Consider the following 19,556-nt stretch of genomic DNA (forward strand, 5'->3'; position numbering starts at 1 on the left):
CAAAAACCATATGTAAAATATGGTCAATTGTCAATAAGGTAACCTAAACCATATTTTGTACTTATGTAAACAGAGGTATTAATAAATAGTTACAAGCTATTGCTACATTTTCTGAGTTTGATGTAAGTTTCTAATATTTAAAATGCATATTTTGATCATTTAAAGAGCATATTTCGAGCATTTTAAGACCATGTTTCAGTGCATGTAATTATCCAAAGCCTAGTGATTGCTATTAGCCTCCCTACAGAAATAACTAACTTTATCTAATCACCATTAATAAAATAGACAAAGCCAACCATATACCACAGCATTCTAGAGAATTTCTTTAAAGTATCAAAAAAATAGAACATATTATTATTATTTAGAAACTACAGCCAACAAACCTACTGGGTCTGGATTCTTAGCAAAGTCGACTTTCTAACTCATCACCGAAGTTTCTGTTACTTCATTAATTTACTCAAATCAACAGTCATCCTCATCGTCGCGATTAATCTAAAATACGCAGAAAAGCGACGCCAATAATGAAAATAGAAATAAACGTACCGTTGAATCCTGAACTGCAGTTAGTGTGTAGGGTCCCCCTTGATCATGGGGATCTAATTGAACGCTCCATACACCATTGACTAGTAAATAATAACAAAATGACATTATGAAATTGTCAGTCTTAAAATCCGCATACGTAGTTGATACTGAATTAAATAAGTCACATGTGAAATTGTTTTCTGAATCTGATGTAAAAAAATGAAAGCACAGTTCAAAATTAATAGACTCAGCCATACATAGAGATCTTAGATATTTCAAAATGTAATCAAGGGTACGGGGGCGGGTACAATCAAAGTCCACTTTTTAACTTTTTACACGAATGCAATTTGAAGTTTGCAAATGCTACAGAATGAAGCAAAAAAAGGATTTTTCAATGCTGATTTGTGCAGGAGTATGAGTGTTTTTCCTAAAATTAGGTATGTGAGGTTGTAGTACACCACCTGGTACATGGTATCATAATCTCAATTTTCACCAAAAGTGGACTTTGATTGTTTATTTTCCCTGTACCCTTCAAATTCATATCTACCCTTAACCTCTTTTTGGTCGTGGGGTACATTTTTGTTGTGCAATTTTGAAGGATTTTGAGTCTTTTATTCCGAGCTCAAGAATCCATTGAATCTAAAATTTATTAAAAAGTAATTAAATCGTCTTCATGAGTAACATTTTGAAGATGAAATTAATGAGAAAAGTATAGAGAAAATTTAAATCCTCAAATCTCTAAGAGATATTTACACTGTTTTTTTTTTTTTTGCATTATCAAGCCTCATCCTTTGAGATATTTTTCAACTCATAACATTATCAGTTTACTTCATACAGAAAATTATATAAAGACAGTGTTAAAACGGCACTTTTCGGTGAGAAAAATAAGATGTAAGAAATTACCGAAGGGTCATGATTAGAAGTCTGGTGACTGATGACATGTCAAACTGTCATTTGCGACCAATATTTGTCATGTGCAGCATTTCATGGATTTATGACTGGCGATCATATGGGCTAAGTGAAAAATTACCATTTTAGGAACATGTCACCTTAGCTGGCAACACTAGCAGGTCGAAATTTTGTCAGCAGACGCAAGCACCATGTGCCTAAATATTGTCAAAACATATACGTGAGAAGTCACAAATCATACTTTATCTTTCTATTTTTCATAATGTTCCTACATTTTTACACTAAAAAAATTGCCTTTAAAAATAATGGTGTAAGACCGTCAATTTTAACTTCCATCCAACTACCACGCAAATGTCATGACCGTTTTTAAAGAATTAACTGCAATTACATAGTGGTTACCCTAATTTATGTAATTTTAAGGGTTCACTTTTTTTCATCATTTATGGTGCATGCAACTGTAATTTATAATCGTTATCTATCTTTATGCATGATATTGAAATTTAAAATTTAAAATAAAACCGGTTGCATCCTGTTGTAAATTAACATGCACACTGTTAAACTTTAACAATATAATATTATATATTTTACGGCAACTTCAAACAGTGCACATTTCTGAATCGCCTTCTTGACTTTCAAGAGTAATAGCATTTCTATGCAATTTAAATGGGAGCTCATGTTGGTATGTCGGAAAACATATGAAACTAATAAAGAAACCTGCGATCATAATGCTTTCGCTGAAGCTAGTGTTTGAAACAAATTCAAAGTCGACGACTTGCTTTTTTTTTCAATGCATCATCCTATTTTACTGCAGATGTCGTGGGCATCGGCTGGCGACTTGGTGAGGTAGGTGAACATATCAAATTTGTTTAAACTCTGGTGACTCTTCGCTTATCAATCCATGCTCTACCGGCGCGTCTACTGAGCTACAGTCGCCGCCGAGCATCACAACGTGGCGCCCAACGTGGGGTCCGAGCCTACGACCCTAAGATTAAGAGTCTCGTGTTCTATCGACTGAGCTAGCCGGGATATAGTCGCCGTCGAGCATCACACTAGTGTTTCAAACAAATTCTGTGGCTAACACGAAATAATGAAGTGCTATTCTATTACAGTTCAGTGGCTCCCAAAGTGTGCGCCGCGGGGCCCTGGGACGTCGTGGCTGGCCTACAGGGGCGCCGCGAAATGTTACAATATTTTTTATTTACATTACACATTCCAAATATGTGCTTATTTAGTACTTTACACAAATGAAAATGTTTCTGAATTTGAAATATGTGTTTAACAAGCAATCTAACTACACTAACTGAGCGTTGCAAGTGTTAGATAGGCCGACATTCTGACTTGGGAGTCGCGAAAAAATCTTGAAACACTAAGGGCACCGTGAAACGAAAGATTTTGGGAACCACTGCTTTACTGCTAAAAGATATTTCAGCTTATAACTACAACTTAAGAAAATGATACCTCGTACTAAAGAGGGAAGGGTGAATTTTTTAAGTGTATATTTCAAAACTATAAATAGGCGTACGCACGATTGCGATAAAACATTTTCTTTTTTTGTCCTGCGTGTTAATATTGTAATACCTATCCATTTCACACCATGGGTACACACAATAACGAATACGCAAGCTTTGTCACCAAGCTAGACAGTAGAGCCAGTGACTAGACATTTTTATGTAACACAGAAATAAGATATACAAACACGAGCATCAATAGCTTTTTCTGCTCAGTGGCGACACTAAGGAGGTCAGGGGGCACAAGCCCCTCTCCAGAAATCCAGGTTGCCTCCCCTTGCTCCCCCTTCCACTTTTGAGGAAATCGTTCATTCATCACTGATTAACACTTACACCTTTTTCTCTTGAAATACCCCTTGAATACTACGACATTCATTATATAATATTTAGTTTTAGTTACATAATACAGAGCGATCCATTAAAGTGCAGACCGCCTCGTCAGTACTTGCGCTATCGGCAAGCGAGGCGCTTGCGGCAGTATGTCGGCACTGTAGGCTGTGTTTCAAGCACGCAAGTTTTCGTAACTAGTTTAAAGACTTGTTTATTTACGACATGGACATTTTACACCCGAAAATCTTGTTTCAAAACGCCTTTGAACTTCAGGTGCCGATTGAGTTTACACATATGTATCATAAATAAAAACACGCTGTGCAGGAGAAAACATTTGCTGAGCCATAACACACTTTCCTGTTGAATACACTAGATAACACAATACGTAACAAGCAACCTATCACTTCACAGTCTCGTGTCTACTTTGAGGACCTCCGTAAAAACCGGTTGCTAGCCCCCTTGCCAGCTTACGTTAGTGGGTGTCAAAGATGTATTAAAAATGTGTGCGCATCGAAGGTGACTAGTTAAACACCTCCTTTTATAAATCTGGTAAGTAAACAACTTTTAAAATAATTAGGGAAACTGTTGTGCGCTTGCTTCATCGACAGTGTACAATGTCGACAAACGGTCGCTAGTGCCTCGTTTGTCGCTTGCGTAAACTTCGACGCAGCAGTCCACACTTCAATGGATCCCACAGTATTTACGTTTTAGTTAGAATAATCCAACTTAATCGAAACTCGTTTTTGATACTTACTGTCGACCTGTCCCTGAATCTCTGCTCCATCTATGCTGACGGTGACGGTGGCACCGGGATCACCAAAGCCCCAGACATTGGCTGACTTTGGTGCCATCTGGAGGACCATGCTGGAAGCATAGGAGGATGCCAGCCCAAAGGCAGCTGCAAGAAACACAGAGTTTATTTAACTTATTTTTTATCTCTTTGCAAGTGTTGAATACAACAATTGGCATAATATTGATGAAATACGTTACATACAGCTCAATATCTTAACCACTTACTAAGAATTTTCAGGAGCGTACCGAGAAATAGTAATGAATATTAAGCATAATCCGCAAAAATAGCTTTCTATTTCCACGCTTTTTATGTTGCAATATTTAAATCAAATGCTCAGCCCCGTAGTTAGATATTTTAGCGCCTTCGATATTTTCTTCATATGTCATGATGGCCTCCCCGATGGCGTAGTTGTAACGTTGTTGCCTTGCAATCAAGGAATACCGGGTTCGATACCCGGTAGAGCACAGTGGTTCGGATCCCACTTTAAACTGTAGGTCCAGTCCCGATCAGCCTTTCTGTGCATAAAGTGGACTTAAAACAACAGTTCAATTAATCTTATGTCATAATTTATGATACTTACATCATACATACTTACTAATTTTGAAATGAGGAACCATCTGGGTATCTGGGACGAACAGGTTTTGGTCCACTTACCTCTAGATTGTTTGTCCGTTTGGCCGGCAGAGGCCACCACGACCGCAATAGTCAATAGCAACACTGTTTGCTCCTTCATCTGGAACAGGAGAAAAGTTATTACATTGCAGTCACTCAAGGAAGTGTTTTATCTTTTTCACCAAAACTACAGATAAATGAAGATGAAATTTTAACATTATAGTTATTACTTTAGAACACGCTTTCTATCACTGTGACGATATTTATATAATTTAAATAATGAATGTAAACAATTGAAAGTCAGTTTGGTACAGAATAGCCAACTCCTCTTTTTCTCGTTGCTGCAGTTTCGATTGCCACTGCAATTTTCTTGTAATGTATAAATGTAAATAAACAAATGAGCCTTGCGAGTTGAATAAGGTTGCGTCAACTACTGAGGGATAAGTGAGGGCCGATTTGTGGAAGAGCTCTGCGCGATTATAAATTGAAAAACATCTTCTTTACTACGTGAATATTGATTGTTATAGTAAACACTATCATATTGTTTTGTGGGAAGAGAGAGCGGTGCATCTCAAATGAAACGAAATTCCTTACTTTTTTTTAACACGAGTAGGTTATTATGACCATTATTTTAATGGTTGTTTCTACATTTTTATTTTTGGGGGGACACCACCCGTGCGTCCGCCTATAGTTTCTACCCCTACGAAATTGCATCGATAAATTACTGCTGTTACTAGTACTACTACTAATAATAATAACAACAACAATAATAAAAAATAATAATAAAGTATGAAAAATTTGCTGTCTTTGTTCACTTTGATATAGATATTCATTCAAAGTTATGATACACACACATATACATACATAGTACAGCATATAGAGAATATCAAAAAAATTCCAATATGCTAATTTATTATTTATTTTATTTATTTATTTATTATAAATTTAATTTATTATAAAACATGAACTAAACGTAAAGTTTCAACCTTCTAGCAAGGTCTTCTTCAGACTCTGCACCAAGTACAGATGTAATATATCAATGTAACAACTTTTGTTAGTAACGTTCTGCTCATAATAAGACCTCATTACAAAGCTGGGAGCATTTTCTGTCCTATTCACGGTTAACACTGACATTAATTTTGTTCTGACTCTCTATCTATACAGGGCGATTCACAAGCGATTGTCCAGACTTTGGGGGGTGAAGAGTACGCACAAGTAGACGTAAGAAAAGTCAAGGGAAATATGGGCCCTCAAATGAACCGTCAGCGAAATAATTAACTATGTATGAATGTATTGTTAGGATCCAACACTCTCATGTTTGTTGACAACAATGCTCAATTTGCGCTGTTCTTTCTGGCATAATTGTCCACTAGGTGTCCGCTAGGTGCTGTAGTAACGCCACCAGCACTAGATCAAAATCAAACGTACGTCACTGACGTGTTCGTTGGGACACCCCAAATAAAAATGTACATTTCTCTAAGAACGGTGTTTATTAAACGTGCGATTTGAAGTGCACAGGATTGTACAAAGCAAGAGGTTACATGTTACACTGTGTTACAGGGATACAATTGAAATGCTGTCCTTACACCGGAACGTAACATTGTACTCGTCTCAGCATTGAGTTCCAAAATCTTTGCAACACTTCCGGTTCATTTCTTAATTGATGTCAGGCAACCTCAATCCAGTGCTGGAATTCTGCAACTGTCTCAGCGAGAGAGCTCTACACTACGCATGAACGCAGACAGCCAGGTGATCTTGGAGGCCAAGGTATAATTGAAGTCCTAATTTGAACACCACTTTACTTCAAAGGAAGTTCCGAGGGACCAGTTTCCTTCGACAACCGTATGTCAAGTCCACGTGGAGCCCAGTAAATCGTCCTCTAAAACCTTTCTCACCAATAACGTCCGTTTTAGGAACTGACAGTACTTACTTGTCAAGTCCACGTGGAGCAAATGAGATGCTGCAAATTGAGTTTCTTTACAGATTTCATAACGTGAGGTTTCGGTTATCTTTGCTTGGTTGTGTTATTGTGTTTTCCTATGATTTTTTTTACACAATGTGGAAACCTTGAGAGTGTAACGTCACAGTGAATGAATGGATGCCTACTAGTAAGCAATGCAGGTTATAACCATATGAAAGGTGTACGAGTGAAAATAAAGAAATGTTTAGTTAGTTTGCCACTAGATGGCTTTAGTTTGGAAAAAGGGGCGTGACTGAATTTCCGGAGGTCGGAGGAAAGCAAGCCTCGTGTGGGAACTTCACTTCCCACTGATTAGCAGAGGTTAAAGCACGTTAAGTTGAGTTCTCTTTGAGTGTTGAAAGGGGTCATCTCGGAATGGAACATAGTACAGGGAGTAGTTGTTTTGTAATGGTTTAGTATTTTAAGTATTTATGTAGAGTACAGATTTTTAGTTAAAGCACTGCACACTTTGTTCTATTCAGAGATAGGTCTTTTGGGGAGAAAATTAATATTAAAATTAAATTACTATAATCTCCTTTTGGTTAAATAACGTGTAAAGAAGTCTTAATTATGTAAAGATTTAATTGGATAATTTATTTTTTCTTTATTATTTATTGTATTTATATTGGGGGCTTATATTCTTGTAATCATTATTTATGTAGTCTCAAGCCCTTCAGGCATTATGTTGTTAAATAAACCTCTTTAACTATCAAGCGTTTTATGTATAATTCCTCTAAACCTACAATTTTACGGCTTAAGCCTAAGCCTTCCACTGCCATATCTTTATATTCCTGCTAGGTTAATGTAACGACTTCAGTTGCAAGCCTTGTGTCCTAATGAAGGAAAATATTTCTTAGTGAATAATTGTAAAGCACGTGCAATAATAAGCTGGTCATAAGGTTAAAGTGACGACAGTGTTTCTCAGAACAGCAGATGATGGTTCGAAACCAGATGCCCATCCGGTCGGCTTCCTCTCGAACTGTCAAAGATACCGAACTGGTATTCGAATCAGGACTTCGACTATATAGGCCCACATCTGCCGATCCATTGTTTACAGACCATAATCCAGAGTTAGATGCCGTCGCACAGTTACAGCAAAATGTGCCGCTTCACCATCATGCATAAACCACATCTGTAGCAGATACTAACAATGCATTCGAACATTTCCTGTTGTCTGGCAAACTGTTCCTTTACGTATTTAGGTTAAGACGCACAAGAACTGTCTTCAGAAATGAATCTGGGTCAACAATGGATCGGTAGATGTGGGCCTATATAGTCGAAGTCCTGATTCGAATACCAGTTCGGTATCTTTGACAGTTCGAGAGGAAGCTGGAATTCAAATGCCTTACTGTCTTACAGAAAATAATCCGTCCCCCATTTCGCTTCTCTGCAGGCCACTGGCATATGCACGGGGAGCTGACGGGGCTGCAGCCTCCTCCGAAAGTTTAAGAAGATCAAAATTTTTTAATGAAAGCAGTCAAGAATCCGTGAAAGGCAAAAGTGGTAAATGCGAACTCTCTTAAAATGGCTTCCGGCTACCATTTTGTGTTTGAACAACTTCTACATCGAATTGGTTAGCAACTATGTAATGTCTAACACTACAAATGAAACCCATCAGAATCCAGACAATGCACAAATTTGTCCAAGGTCGAGTCTGCTACAGCCAAAGTGTGATCTCGCCAAAAACAGTGGACGAAAAGGGTAGAGTAGATCTGTTTCTAAAAAATCTTGTTGAAACGAAACCCTTCAATAGCGCGAAATAAAAATTCATTTAAGAAGAAAGTGATATTCTTCAGGGTATAAATTGTCTCCGTTAGGTTGTCTCTACCCATAGATGATGATGATGATGCATGATGATGCTCCTACCTACGCACCGTTATGTTAATTTTACAATGACATTAGAATGGAGAGATAGTAAATGAGAGAAAAACATTATCCTGCTTGACGTCTTACCTTAAGGGGAAGAAAGAAAGTTTCACACCAGTTCTGCATTTATTTCATCATCGTCGGAATGGGTACTGCTACTTTAAAAAAATAATGATAATCGGGTGGACAAGAGAGTATGAATTTCCCTCCATATTTCAAGTGGAAGCGGTTTTATTAAGTTGATTTAAAGCTAGGCATGATGTTTGAAAAATATGATGAATAAGTATTTACAGAATCCCATGTATTCCTTATGAGAAATCAACTTCAACTTCAAGTTACGTCTTATCAAATGGGAGTTTCGACATTTCCTACGACCAAGAAATTGTTCAACGTGTCCTTGTTCAGTTCATGTACTTTTCTACGCCAGTGGATACTTGATATTCTCGAAATAACAAATGAAATAATGCTCCCATCATAAGCGTAATGAACTCCTTGCCTCCTACGGCCATCCTGGCAGTGTTGCCAAACTAATGCACATAAAAGAGCTAAATTTCATCTTAAATGGAGCTAAAGTTGACTTTCAAGGACCTACTTTAACGAAGGATGAACAAAGGGCCTTCTATGGTAATTTTAGGTGTCAGAGGGGTGGGGGACGCTGACAATATATTCTTAGTTTTACCGTCTAGATCAGGCGGCATCACCCATATCAATAATCCACCGATGGTCGTATGAAATCGAAAATAATGGCTTCCCCGATAACAGTATTATGTCATCTTCACGTTAGCCAAGCCGTTTTAAAAAAAGTAGCTAGGGAGGTAAGAGGGAATGTGGCCAAAATGTATATACATGGCAAAAGTTTGTGTATGTCGGTCTTGTATGGCGACACTCACCCAGGACACTTTACGTACGTGTGGGCGGCGGGAAGTAGCACAATTGACTATACCATATGCTTACTCGATATGCTGAAAGAGATCAGGAATTTTCGTGTGCATGCCCAAACGCAATCCCATCATATGCCTCTCGAAATCTCCTTCCAGTACAAAATAAACGGGAAGGCAGTTTTCACTAACAGTAATACGAAACTCAGGACAGAGCCGGGAAAAAATATACGAAAATACATATGGACAAAGGAGGGGGGAACGATTAGCGAGATTTATGAGGGACGACATAGCAAAAGTGATGCGTGAACGCATACGCGCAGCCTTAGACGTCTCCAATATATAACCAGTTAGGTTATAATATCTTTGAACGTGCAGGAAGAAATATGGCAAAAGGGGGGGGGGGACAGGTCTGTATAAACAGGGTGGTACAAAGGGAAGTGCAAAGCGATGAAAAAGAAACTAGATCACGCGTTAAAAGGGTATAGATACGTAAATAGCATGGAAACCAGAAACAACTATATATCGGGTAGAAAGGCTTATAATAACATTTTAACGGAAGAAAAGGAGAAATGGGAACAGGGAAATTTTGAAGATATAAAAAAGGCCGCAGCAGAAAAGAATAACACCGCTTTGTGGGGCATATTACGGAAATTACGGGGACAAAAGAGCAACTGGGCGCATATTGAACCCTACATTTGGGAAGCACACTGCCGCCGTGTCGTTGGGGGGAAGGGGGCACCACGCATATAAGCTACGCGGGAAAGATACTTTTTAGGGGTTTTCGTTCCGATTTTAGACGAAGATATAGGGGTCGATGAGATAAAAATAGACATAAGGAATCTGATAAAGGGGAAAGCGGCAGGACTTGATTCAATTGGGACAGAATTTTTCAAAGCCAACGAAACTGATATACATATGGTGGAAGCACAAATCAAATTAATGGACAAGATCTTTAAAGAGGAGTACTTTCCGAAGGACTGTCCTATTTATAAAGGGAAAGGGGACAGAAATGACGCAAACAATTTCAGGGGCATTTCTTTATTACCTATATGGAGTAAAATTTACACACACATCTTAAACCGTAGGATTCAGAAATGGGCAGAAATATTCGACAAAATCTCACCACTACCAGCCGACTTCAGGAAAGGGTTCAGCACGTTAGACAACATATTCATATTACATACACTCGTACAGAGGAAAATAAAACGGAAGCGGGGGAAATTATACGCATGTTTCATTGATTTTGAAAAAGCATTCGGCAAAGTTCATAGGGACATTTTGTGGGGAAAATTACATGAGAAGAGAATATCCGCGCGCATGATCATAGCACTCCAAGCAATATATACGAGGGTAGAATTCGGAGTAAGATGCGAAGGAAACCACGTCCCGGCACTGCAGCCTTCCCTCAGGGGACTCAAACAAGGATGCATCCTATCACCAGTGTTATTCTCACTGTTCATAGATTGGGTAGTACAGGAAATTAAAATGGATCAGGATTCAATCTCATGTATAGGAGTGCAAAGTATACCAGTCCTTATGTATGCAGTCAACATAGTCATCTTGTCCGAGACAATAGAGGGTCTTCAAAGGGGCATTGATAGCATATATGAGGGGTGCAACAAATATAAAATGAATATAAACCTTTAAAAAACAAAAATCATTGCTTTCAAAAATGGCTACATATTTAGCATACAGGAGACATAGACATACGGGGAGATTTAATCGAGCGGGTTAAAAACTTCACATACCTGGGGGCAACACTCTCCATGACAGGGAGCTGGACACACCACATCAGAGCACGAAAAACTAAAACAAAATTTGTGATAGAACAAGTCATAAGAACAATAAATAAGGCACCTCAAATGTCTTTCCCGGTCATTGAAAACCTCTATTCATCAATAATATTAGGTACATTAAACTATGGAGAAGAACTGTGGGGTTAAGGGGGGGGACAACACAATAATTGGCATACAAACCGAATTTTATAAGAGAGTAATGGGCGTAAGCAGAGGCACGGCCAACTGTGGAATCCTCAAGGAATTGCGCCTGAACAGAGACACGGTACAAGCACGGATGAGGTTGTTAAATATTGTATGCGATTATCACAAGAGGGCCAAACAACGCTGAGGGGACAATGTTTGGAAATACAGACAAGGAAGGAAAACGTTTACAGCTGGGATTTGGAAGTGAAAAATATCTTATATAATAGCGGAATGGATTGGGTATGGGAAGAGGGGAAAAAAGGGGGGGTCTCAACAGAAAATCAAATCAGAGACAGGTTACAGGACATAGACAGACAAGAAATAATAGCAGACTGCCAAACAAAGACCTCAATCAGGGAACAGATAAGAGTAAGAGAATGGGGGAAAGCGAAATATATAAAGGTTGTGGGAAAAATGAAACAGGTGCGCTGGCATGGTTCAGATTAGGGGGATGGAAACAACTAAGAAAGATAAACGAAGCAGGGGAAACGATATGTTCTTTGTGCGATGGGGAGGAGACGGACGAGCATATCCTACTGAACTGCCCTTCTACACGTGACCTAAGGGACAAATGGATGAAAAACTTAACAGGGAGGGAGGTGATAGTAGTGGTAGACGACAGAATGAAGATAAAGGAAGCGGGGCAACAAGTGGGGAAATACCTGGCAGAAGTAAGAGAACGGCGGGGGAAAGCTATTAGAGAAGGCAGCGAAATGAGTGATCATGCTCCAGACGAGCCATCTTTATAGTGTGAGTGTGTGTAAAGGAAAGTGTATGCGTTTTTTGGTGAGAGTGCAGGAAAAGAGAAGTGGGGAGAGGAAGAAGGAAGCAAGACTGGAAGAAGAACTGTTGGGAGAGGGGAAGAATGTGCATATAGGGGACAAAGTAACAGACAGCTTAAAAGAAAACTAAATGTAACAAAATATTGTAGAAAAAATCAAAAGTATGTAGTGCGTACCGCCTATGGCTCGCACAAAAAGAAAATAAATCTAATGATATTTCATGAATACCTATATCACTGTGGAAAAACACAGCAAAATTTTCATACTTATTATTATTTTTATTATTATTGTTGTATTATTATTAGTAGTAGTAGTAGTGGTAGTAATAGCAGTAATATATCGATGCAATTTTGTAGGGGGGTTCAAACCATAGGCGTGCGCAACGGTGGTGTCCGCAAAAAAATGAAAATGTAGAAACAACCATTAAAATAATGAACATAATACCCGTGTTAAAAAATGTTTCACGTAGTAAAGAAGATGTTTTTCACTTTATAATCGCACAGAACTCCTCCAAAAATCGGCCCTCACTTATCCTTTTCCCGAGCCCAGCTTCAGTAGTTCATGCAACCTTATTCAACTCACAAGGCTTATTTCATTATTCACATTTATACATAACAAGAAAATGGAGGAGGGTTTCCGCAAGGTTTTCCCTCGGCGGCTGCTACGGAGCACTGTTGCCAACTTAGCTCTTTTTGAGCCAGATCTGGCTCTTTCGTGCACTCGTTTGGCTGCGAACTGGAGCGCCCGCCCTGTGAATATTGATTGTTATAGTAAAGACTAACATATTGTTTTGTGGGTGGAGAGAGTGGTTCATCTCAAATAAAACGAAATTCTTTCACAGCATATAGAAAATATCAATCTAACAACTTTTGTTACTAACGTTCTGTCCATATTAAGACCTCACAAATAACTAAATTACAGTTCTTCGAAGCCAAAAGACAGGCGCAGCGGCCGAGCTTGTTAAGTGGTCAATTTTCGATCTCGCCACTGAGTTCTCGGGTTCAAATCGCGGCATGGGCAAGAGCGTTATTTGTGAATGCCGCTTCATCAACTTAATCACATTCTCACATCATATCATCACTCACCATAATCATCGCGACAAAAGCGTCGCTAAATAACTAATGACAAAATCAGAGGTTACACCAGTTTTAAAATTATTTGCAAAATCTCATTGCAGAAGATCTATTCTGCAGGTCTTGTGCAGAATACTCACCTTGGCAAATCACTCGAATAGTTTCAAATGACAGACCTTTCGATGTTTTTATACTGTTTTCTCCATAAATATAATCCTTGACCTGGAGATAACAAGATTACATTCATTGTTTCCATGGAAGGACTTCATTCGGCTGAAGTTAATCAGTATGTTGACTACTTTCTTCATTTCAAATAACATAAACAGTTTCCAATTAGCAGTGTTTAAAAATAAAGTTTCAGGAAGCGATTAGCGATAGCAAAGGACCGGTTATACAAAACATTCTAATGGTTATTAGACACAAAACACAAATGGAATTACAACGCTTTTTTACAATACCATAATGACACTCGCGTATGCAGAACGGACTACAGCCCTCTCCAGAATGTTGAAAAATCAACATTTTCAAATAAAAACAGTATAAAAACGAGAGTAAAACCAGTGCTAAGAGCAAGCCCCATAAAATGACCCCCACTGGCCATTTTTGAGAGTGGAACGTTCTAAATATACGAAATATTGTATATACCGACCTCTACAAAGCGGACAAGGGTGACAACTTTTTAAAAACATTGGGTTCTTACAAGTTTTAAAAATCTTAAATTCTCCATGTATTGTGATATTAATGCACAGCATACTCGCTAGTTTAAATCTGTTATTCATTGATTTCAAAACGCAAATATATAACATAAGAAATATAATAATAATAACGATAAATTATTAGGTGCGCTAACTCCCCACAGGCTCCTTAAGTTGGCACCACTGAGAGCATGCACCATAAAATTTCAGCCCCTCCCGAAAAATAAATCCTGAGTACTCCAGTGCTTAGTGAACTAATATTTCGACCGTTTGTTTGTTGTACATTGTTCCATGTGAAATAAGAATTTGACAGATATGAATTAACGTAGGACAAAAATAGGAGGCATGATCTCGCAAAGTATCATCAATAATACAAAAGATAAGATATAAAACAAAAGTGGCTCCTCTCTGATTTCTTTAATCTTGATCTAAGCAGGTTGCATTGTTTAGTCTACAAGATAAGTTGATTGAGATTTTTTAAGATATTTGAAGAAGAAAACATACTCTTCATGCAAATGTACAGTGGGATCCATGAGATTGACCATGACTATTTTCAATATTTTTTCTTACATCCTGTGTGTTTTTAAGCGATGGATTTTTATGTATGCTGGTGCAGAAGTTGTCAACAGCTTGTTTTGAGTTTTCTTTAATTCTTGAAGCTCTTATTGGGTCGAATAAAGTACACGAACATGGTGATGGACAATTTGCACGGTAATACTCATGGATCCCACTGCACTTCCCAATGGAACACGCACTCATCACATGACAAAAACCTTATCACGATTTCTACAGAAGAGTGCCAGCCTTACAACACACCCACTTCTACCCATCCCCTACTTCACTTTATTGTGTAGAATGTTATCTTATCGTTCGCTCTTAGCAACAAGATATCGTCGGAATCAATGCCTGCTATGATTCAACTTCAGTTGTCAAGTAGAACTTTATGAAGAACTCTATCTCACGTGCCTGCTTGGACATCTGTGTCCGTGTCATTGTTTCGTGTATTGATTCGCAGTGTTGGCAATTCTTGCTACAATATCTTTTCTCAAAAGTCAAAACCCTCTGAATAAAAAGAAGGCTTGTTTGTATGTATACATAAATGACACTTATTCGTTATCTAACTACCAAAATACAACAGTGGATTAAATATTACACAAAACTGATAAATATTTGTGGAAAGCTTTCTTATTAATACACTAGCTGATAGCCCGGCATTGCCCTGGGATTTATTTTTCCCAATCTTCTATGAAAGTTGTCCTCTCTCTCTCTCTCTCTCTCTCTCAAGTGTCATCGTGAATGTCACCAATTAGCTTAGCGACTCCGAAAACTATGGATTCGACACTAATGCAGGTCATTTTTGGCATTTTATTTTTCACCCCCTCTCACCCCCATGCCGATAGGTGAGTTGAATAGTATTCGGAGTGAACAACTTGGAGTTGAACGGAATTCGGAGTGTCATTTTTCATCTTAGCGACCCCGACAACTATAGATTCCACGCTAATATCGGTCGTTTTCGATTATTTTTACATGTCACCCCTTCCCACCCCCACTCCTAGGGGTGCCAGGGGTGTCTTACCCCACAGCATTTCTTTCCAGATTGTAAGTCATATATGTACCAAGTTTGGTTGAAATTGCTCCAGGCGTTCGAGAGTTATTCCGGAACAAACATACATACATATATACACACATCCATTTGTATATTAAGATTGATTTACTCATATCCCATTATCAACTGCACGAGACTTTAACACAAATAAGAGACGATCTTTAGAAATGTAACCACTGATCCACCAAAACCTGTTGCTTCTTGAAATACTGATGACTTCAGTAGCCATGTCTCTCGCAGCGTGTCACAGTCAGAGGTTCGAATCCAGACTAAGCAATTTCTTAAGAGTTTCTTCTTGTTCAGTCGTAACAGATTTTATAAATCTAATGATGTTAAAATCTGCAGTGTGTTCGAAAAGTGCCTCACCATATGGCAAATCACAGTATTCGTTCATGTCAAGTTAAACACAGGTCTGTATATAGGCAGAATCGCGGGTTGAGGACCACAAGGAGAACATAATCTGGAGCTACGACATACATGATATACTGCTTCACTAAGGCTAGGATTTTATGACCTAAAATCACTAAAATATGCCAAATAAAATATGCTTTAATGACCTTAAATATTACAAAATATGCACTAGCATTTGAAAAATATGCCCTTATAACTGGACTGTTTCAAACATCAATAACTAACATATGCTGAAATATTTTCACATACGAACTATTTTTAGTTCTCTTTATGAGCCCTGAGATGCAATGCACAATGAATACTTTCTCTAAATTTTCAAATAAAAATGAACAAGATTTTGCAGCAGTCCAAAAAAAAAAACCTAGAGTGAACATGGAAGTTAGAACGAATCCACTTCGAAAATGACTGTATATTTCTTGAAAGAGCAAAGATATGCTGAATATGACCGAAAATCCATCAAAATATGCACAGTGAACGGATTCAGATCCGGCTAGGGCGGAGTCCATTCAACGGTTCCACTGCAGATTTTATACAGATTTTTATTCAACGGAGTAAAGATGTAAGTGGAATGTGGCAACGCCGCACACAGCGATGTCCATTGAACCGTGGAGACTGCGGGCTGGCACTGCGAGTCGGTGGGTGCGGTGTTGCCACGTTGCATGCACATCTTTCATCCGTTGAAAAAGTATCTGTATAATATCGGTTCCGCAATCTGAATTGACAATGATAATGAATTTTAAAAACAGATGCAAAGAGCTTCAAAACAAGACCAATATTGTATTTGTAGAACTACCCAACAGTGAGAGAAAGTTGTTTCGCAAAATTGATAAGAGCGGTATTTTTGATAAATTTTCAAAAATCTGAAATTGAGAATTGTGTTTAAAACCTTTCTGCCTGCACAGTACTAACATTTCATGACGATCGGAAAAACAGTTTTTTTTGAAGAACTTTAAAGAGAGCAATCGTTTGCGAAACTTTAAAAAAAAAACACTTTTTTGTCCTCACGAGGATAAAAAATAGAAGCATACAAGAAAAAACATGGTTAACATAGATTAACGCAGAATGGAATAACCTAAATTTTGATGTAACTCGTTTCTGTGTAGATATAATGGTTAAGTTTTAAATTGGTGTCCAAATTCGAGAATCTATAACTTTTAATCCGAAAGTAGATCATCTCTTAAGGCGGAAACTGTTTGGTGAAGGTGTGTTTGTTTGAATCATGAGGCTAGCTGGAAAATGATGAGATGGAAACACTGACATTAAAATGTTTTCAAAGCATCCATATTTATAATGTTCACAAATATATCTATATATCAATATTGTCTTTACCCTTTCTATAGTAAAAGTGCAAAAATTGCTTGGTGTCAATCGTTTACTTTCTGGTTTTGTATTTCGTGGATACTGCAAAGTTACAAATTATCCTGACAACCTTTGATAACACCTCACAAAGGTCTTCTGTACTCTTCTTTCTTATATGATTACCGCCGGACCCTGTGGCCGAGTCCCGGGTTCGAATCCCGCTCGGGCTTCGTTGTTTGTGAATGTCCATTCATCAATTTCATCATTTCATCACTCATCCGCATCTTCGCAAATTAGCTAAGAGGCACAAAACGCGAAGTAAAATAAACTAAATCAATCAATCACTCAATTACATTATTACCCTGCAAAAACTTCAAGTTTGTATTGAATGCAGATTGTTTTCCGTTATGTCTGTCCTTAAGATATTCCTTCAAAATCCAGTATGTTGCTTCTCAGATACTTACAAAATATTGTGAAGTCATCTTTTCTGTTATCACGATATCAGTTATCTCATCGATAAAAAAGAACTTAAAAAATTGAGTGATATAGTTACAGAAATGAAACGCGTGATTTCAGAAAACAACTTGTTACTGTCAACATGTTTGTGGGTGTGAAGTGTCTGGCTCTGTTGTCTGTGGTGGCATCATCTGCAGCCCGCGAATTCTCCAACCCAGTGATCGACGGCGAAGACAACCCGGATCCAGGCGTTCTCCTCTACGACGGCGTCTACTACGCGGTTACCACGAGCAACAGTAACGCCTCGCACCCCAACAAGTTCCCCATCCACCGCTCGGAGGACCTCCAGAGCTGGACCACAGTGGGACACGTCTTCGGTGCTTCCAACATGCCCAACTGGACCAGGGCGGGAAACGAATTCTGGGCTCCGGAGCTCCACGTCGTGAACGGCTCTTTCCTCGTCTATTTCGCCTCGCGTCACACGGCCAGTAAGCAAATGGCCGTCGGGGTGGCCAGATCTAACGACGTTCTCGGACCCTATCTGTCAAACGAAGAGCCTCTGGTCTTGGACCTCACCACGGGTAATATCGACCCGACTGTGCTGACGGACGGTGACGAAAAGTACCTAGTGTGGAAGGAGGACTCTGCAGTTATATGGCTGCGGAAGTTGGAAACAGACGGACTCAGCTTTTCGTCGGAGGAGAAGCAGGAACTAATGAGGGTAGACCTTGACTGGGAGAGAGGCACCGTTGAAGGACCATGGTTCGTCAGGCGGGGAGAGTTCTTCTACCTCTTCTACTCAGGGAACGGTTTCTGCGAGGACACCTATGCTGTGGGGGTGGCCAGGAGCCAAAACGCACTTGGGCCGTACGAGAAACGTGGAGACCCTATCCTCGTTGCTGACGACAACTTTAAGGGGCCTGGCCACTGTAGCGTTGTTCTGGACGTGGAGGATTCTGGGAACTACACCATGGTCTACCACGCATGGCGGGCTGACCAAGTGTGCGGTGACAACCACCGACTGTTGATGTCGTCGAGTGTTGAGTGGTCAGAGGACGATTGGCCGTTTGTCAGCAAGATTTGAATGCAGATTAATTGGTTTCAGACATTGGTGTACGCAGGACTTTTTTCTGGGAGGACGATATATACTTACAATGAGATATTTCGTATATTTAGGACTTTCCACTCTCAAAAATGAAAATCGGGAGTCATTTTAAAAGGTTTGCATTTACCATTGCATATTTTCCTGAGTTATTTATTATATTGATTTTCTCAAAATTTCGATGGGGGGTCGTAGCCCCATCAACAGCATCTCTGCGTACGCCAGTGGTTTCAGATATGCTTGGTGAATATTAAATAACCTATTTGATTCAAAATTATGTTACAGTGAATAATATAGTGAATAAAAAAGGAAGTGTCTACTGATAAATTTCGTAAAGTATCACACCTTTTAAAAATAAATAACATATTTATTTCTATTTTAAAAATTTTGAGCAGCTGTATGGAATTGATTGATTCATTTTTATTGATTGATTTGGTATATTTTATTTATTTTCTACCAATTTTAGCTAATCGCTTCGATGAGAATGAGTGATGACAGGATGACATGGGTGTAGGGACACTCACAAGGAACACTAATGCCCAGTCTGAGATTCGAACCCAGGACCTCTTGTGGTCGTAGTGCACTGTGATAACCACTCCACAACGGAGGTCGGCTCGATATAATTGACAATTTCCTATTAAAGTCGATGTCGTTATCAACCACTGAAATCTTTGAAATTTCTTCTCAGCTGAGTGCATGACGGAGTTCCATTCCTCCAACCTACGGGACAAGCCACTTTCCAAAGCCCTGAAGGCAAACCCATTTGGCT

General features: G+C 38.8%; 2 protein-coding genes across 2 annotated transcripts in view; one reads left to right on the top strand and one right to left on the bottom strand.

Moving 5' to 3' along the window:
- The window catches only part of LOC146004811 (sialate O-acetylesterase-like), a 47,751-nt gene extending 34,361 nt beyond the window's left edge, over positions 1 to 13,390 (bottom strand). The window contains exons 1-4 of the mRNA XM_083143838.1: positions 13,359 to 13,390; positions 4,717 to 4,795; positions 4,024 to 4,167; positions 544 to 623 (exon numbers count right to left, since the gene is read on the bottom strand). Of these exons, the coding sequence (XP_082999964.1) occupies positions 544 to 623; positions 4,024 to 4,167; positions 4,717 to 4,795 (303 nt within the window). The 5' untranslated portion in view covers positions 13,359 to 13,390. The remainder of the gene's footprint in view (positions 1 to 543; positions 624 to 4,023; positions 4,168 to 4,716; positions 4,796 to 13,358) is intronic.
- Positions 13,391 to 17,827: 4,437 nt separating this feature from the next.
- LOC146004812 (uncharacterized) lies at positions 17,828 to 18,769 on the top strand. Its single transcript, XM_083143839.1, has one exon. The coding sequence runs from the start codon at positions 17,828 to 17,830 to the stop codon at positions 18,767 to 18,769; it is 942 nt and encodes a 313-aa protein (XP_082999965.1).
- The last annotated feature ends 787 nt before the right edge of the window (positions 18,770 to 19,556 follow it).

The sequence above is a fragment of the Lepisma saccharinum genome, chromosome 22 (assembly GCF_977018435.1).
Source record: "Lepisma saccharinum chromosome 22, izLepSacc3.1, whole genome shotgun sequence".
Taxonomy (NCBI): Eukaryota; Metazoa; Arthropoda; class Insecta; order Zygentoma; family Lepismatidae; genus Lepisma; species Lepisma saccharinum.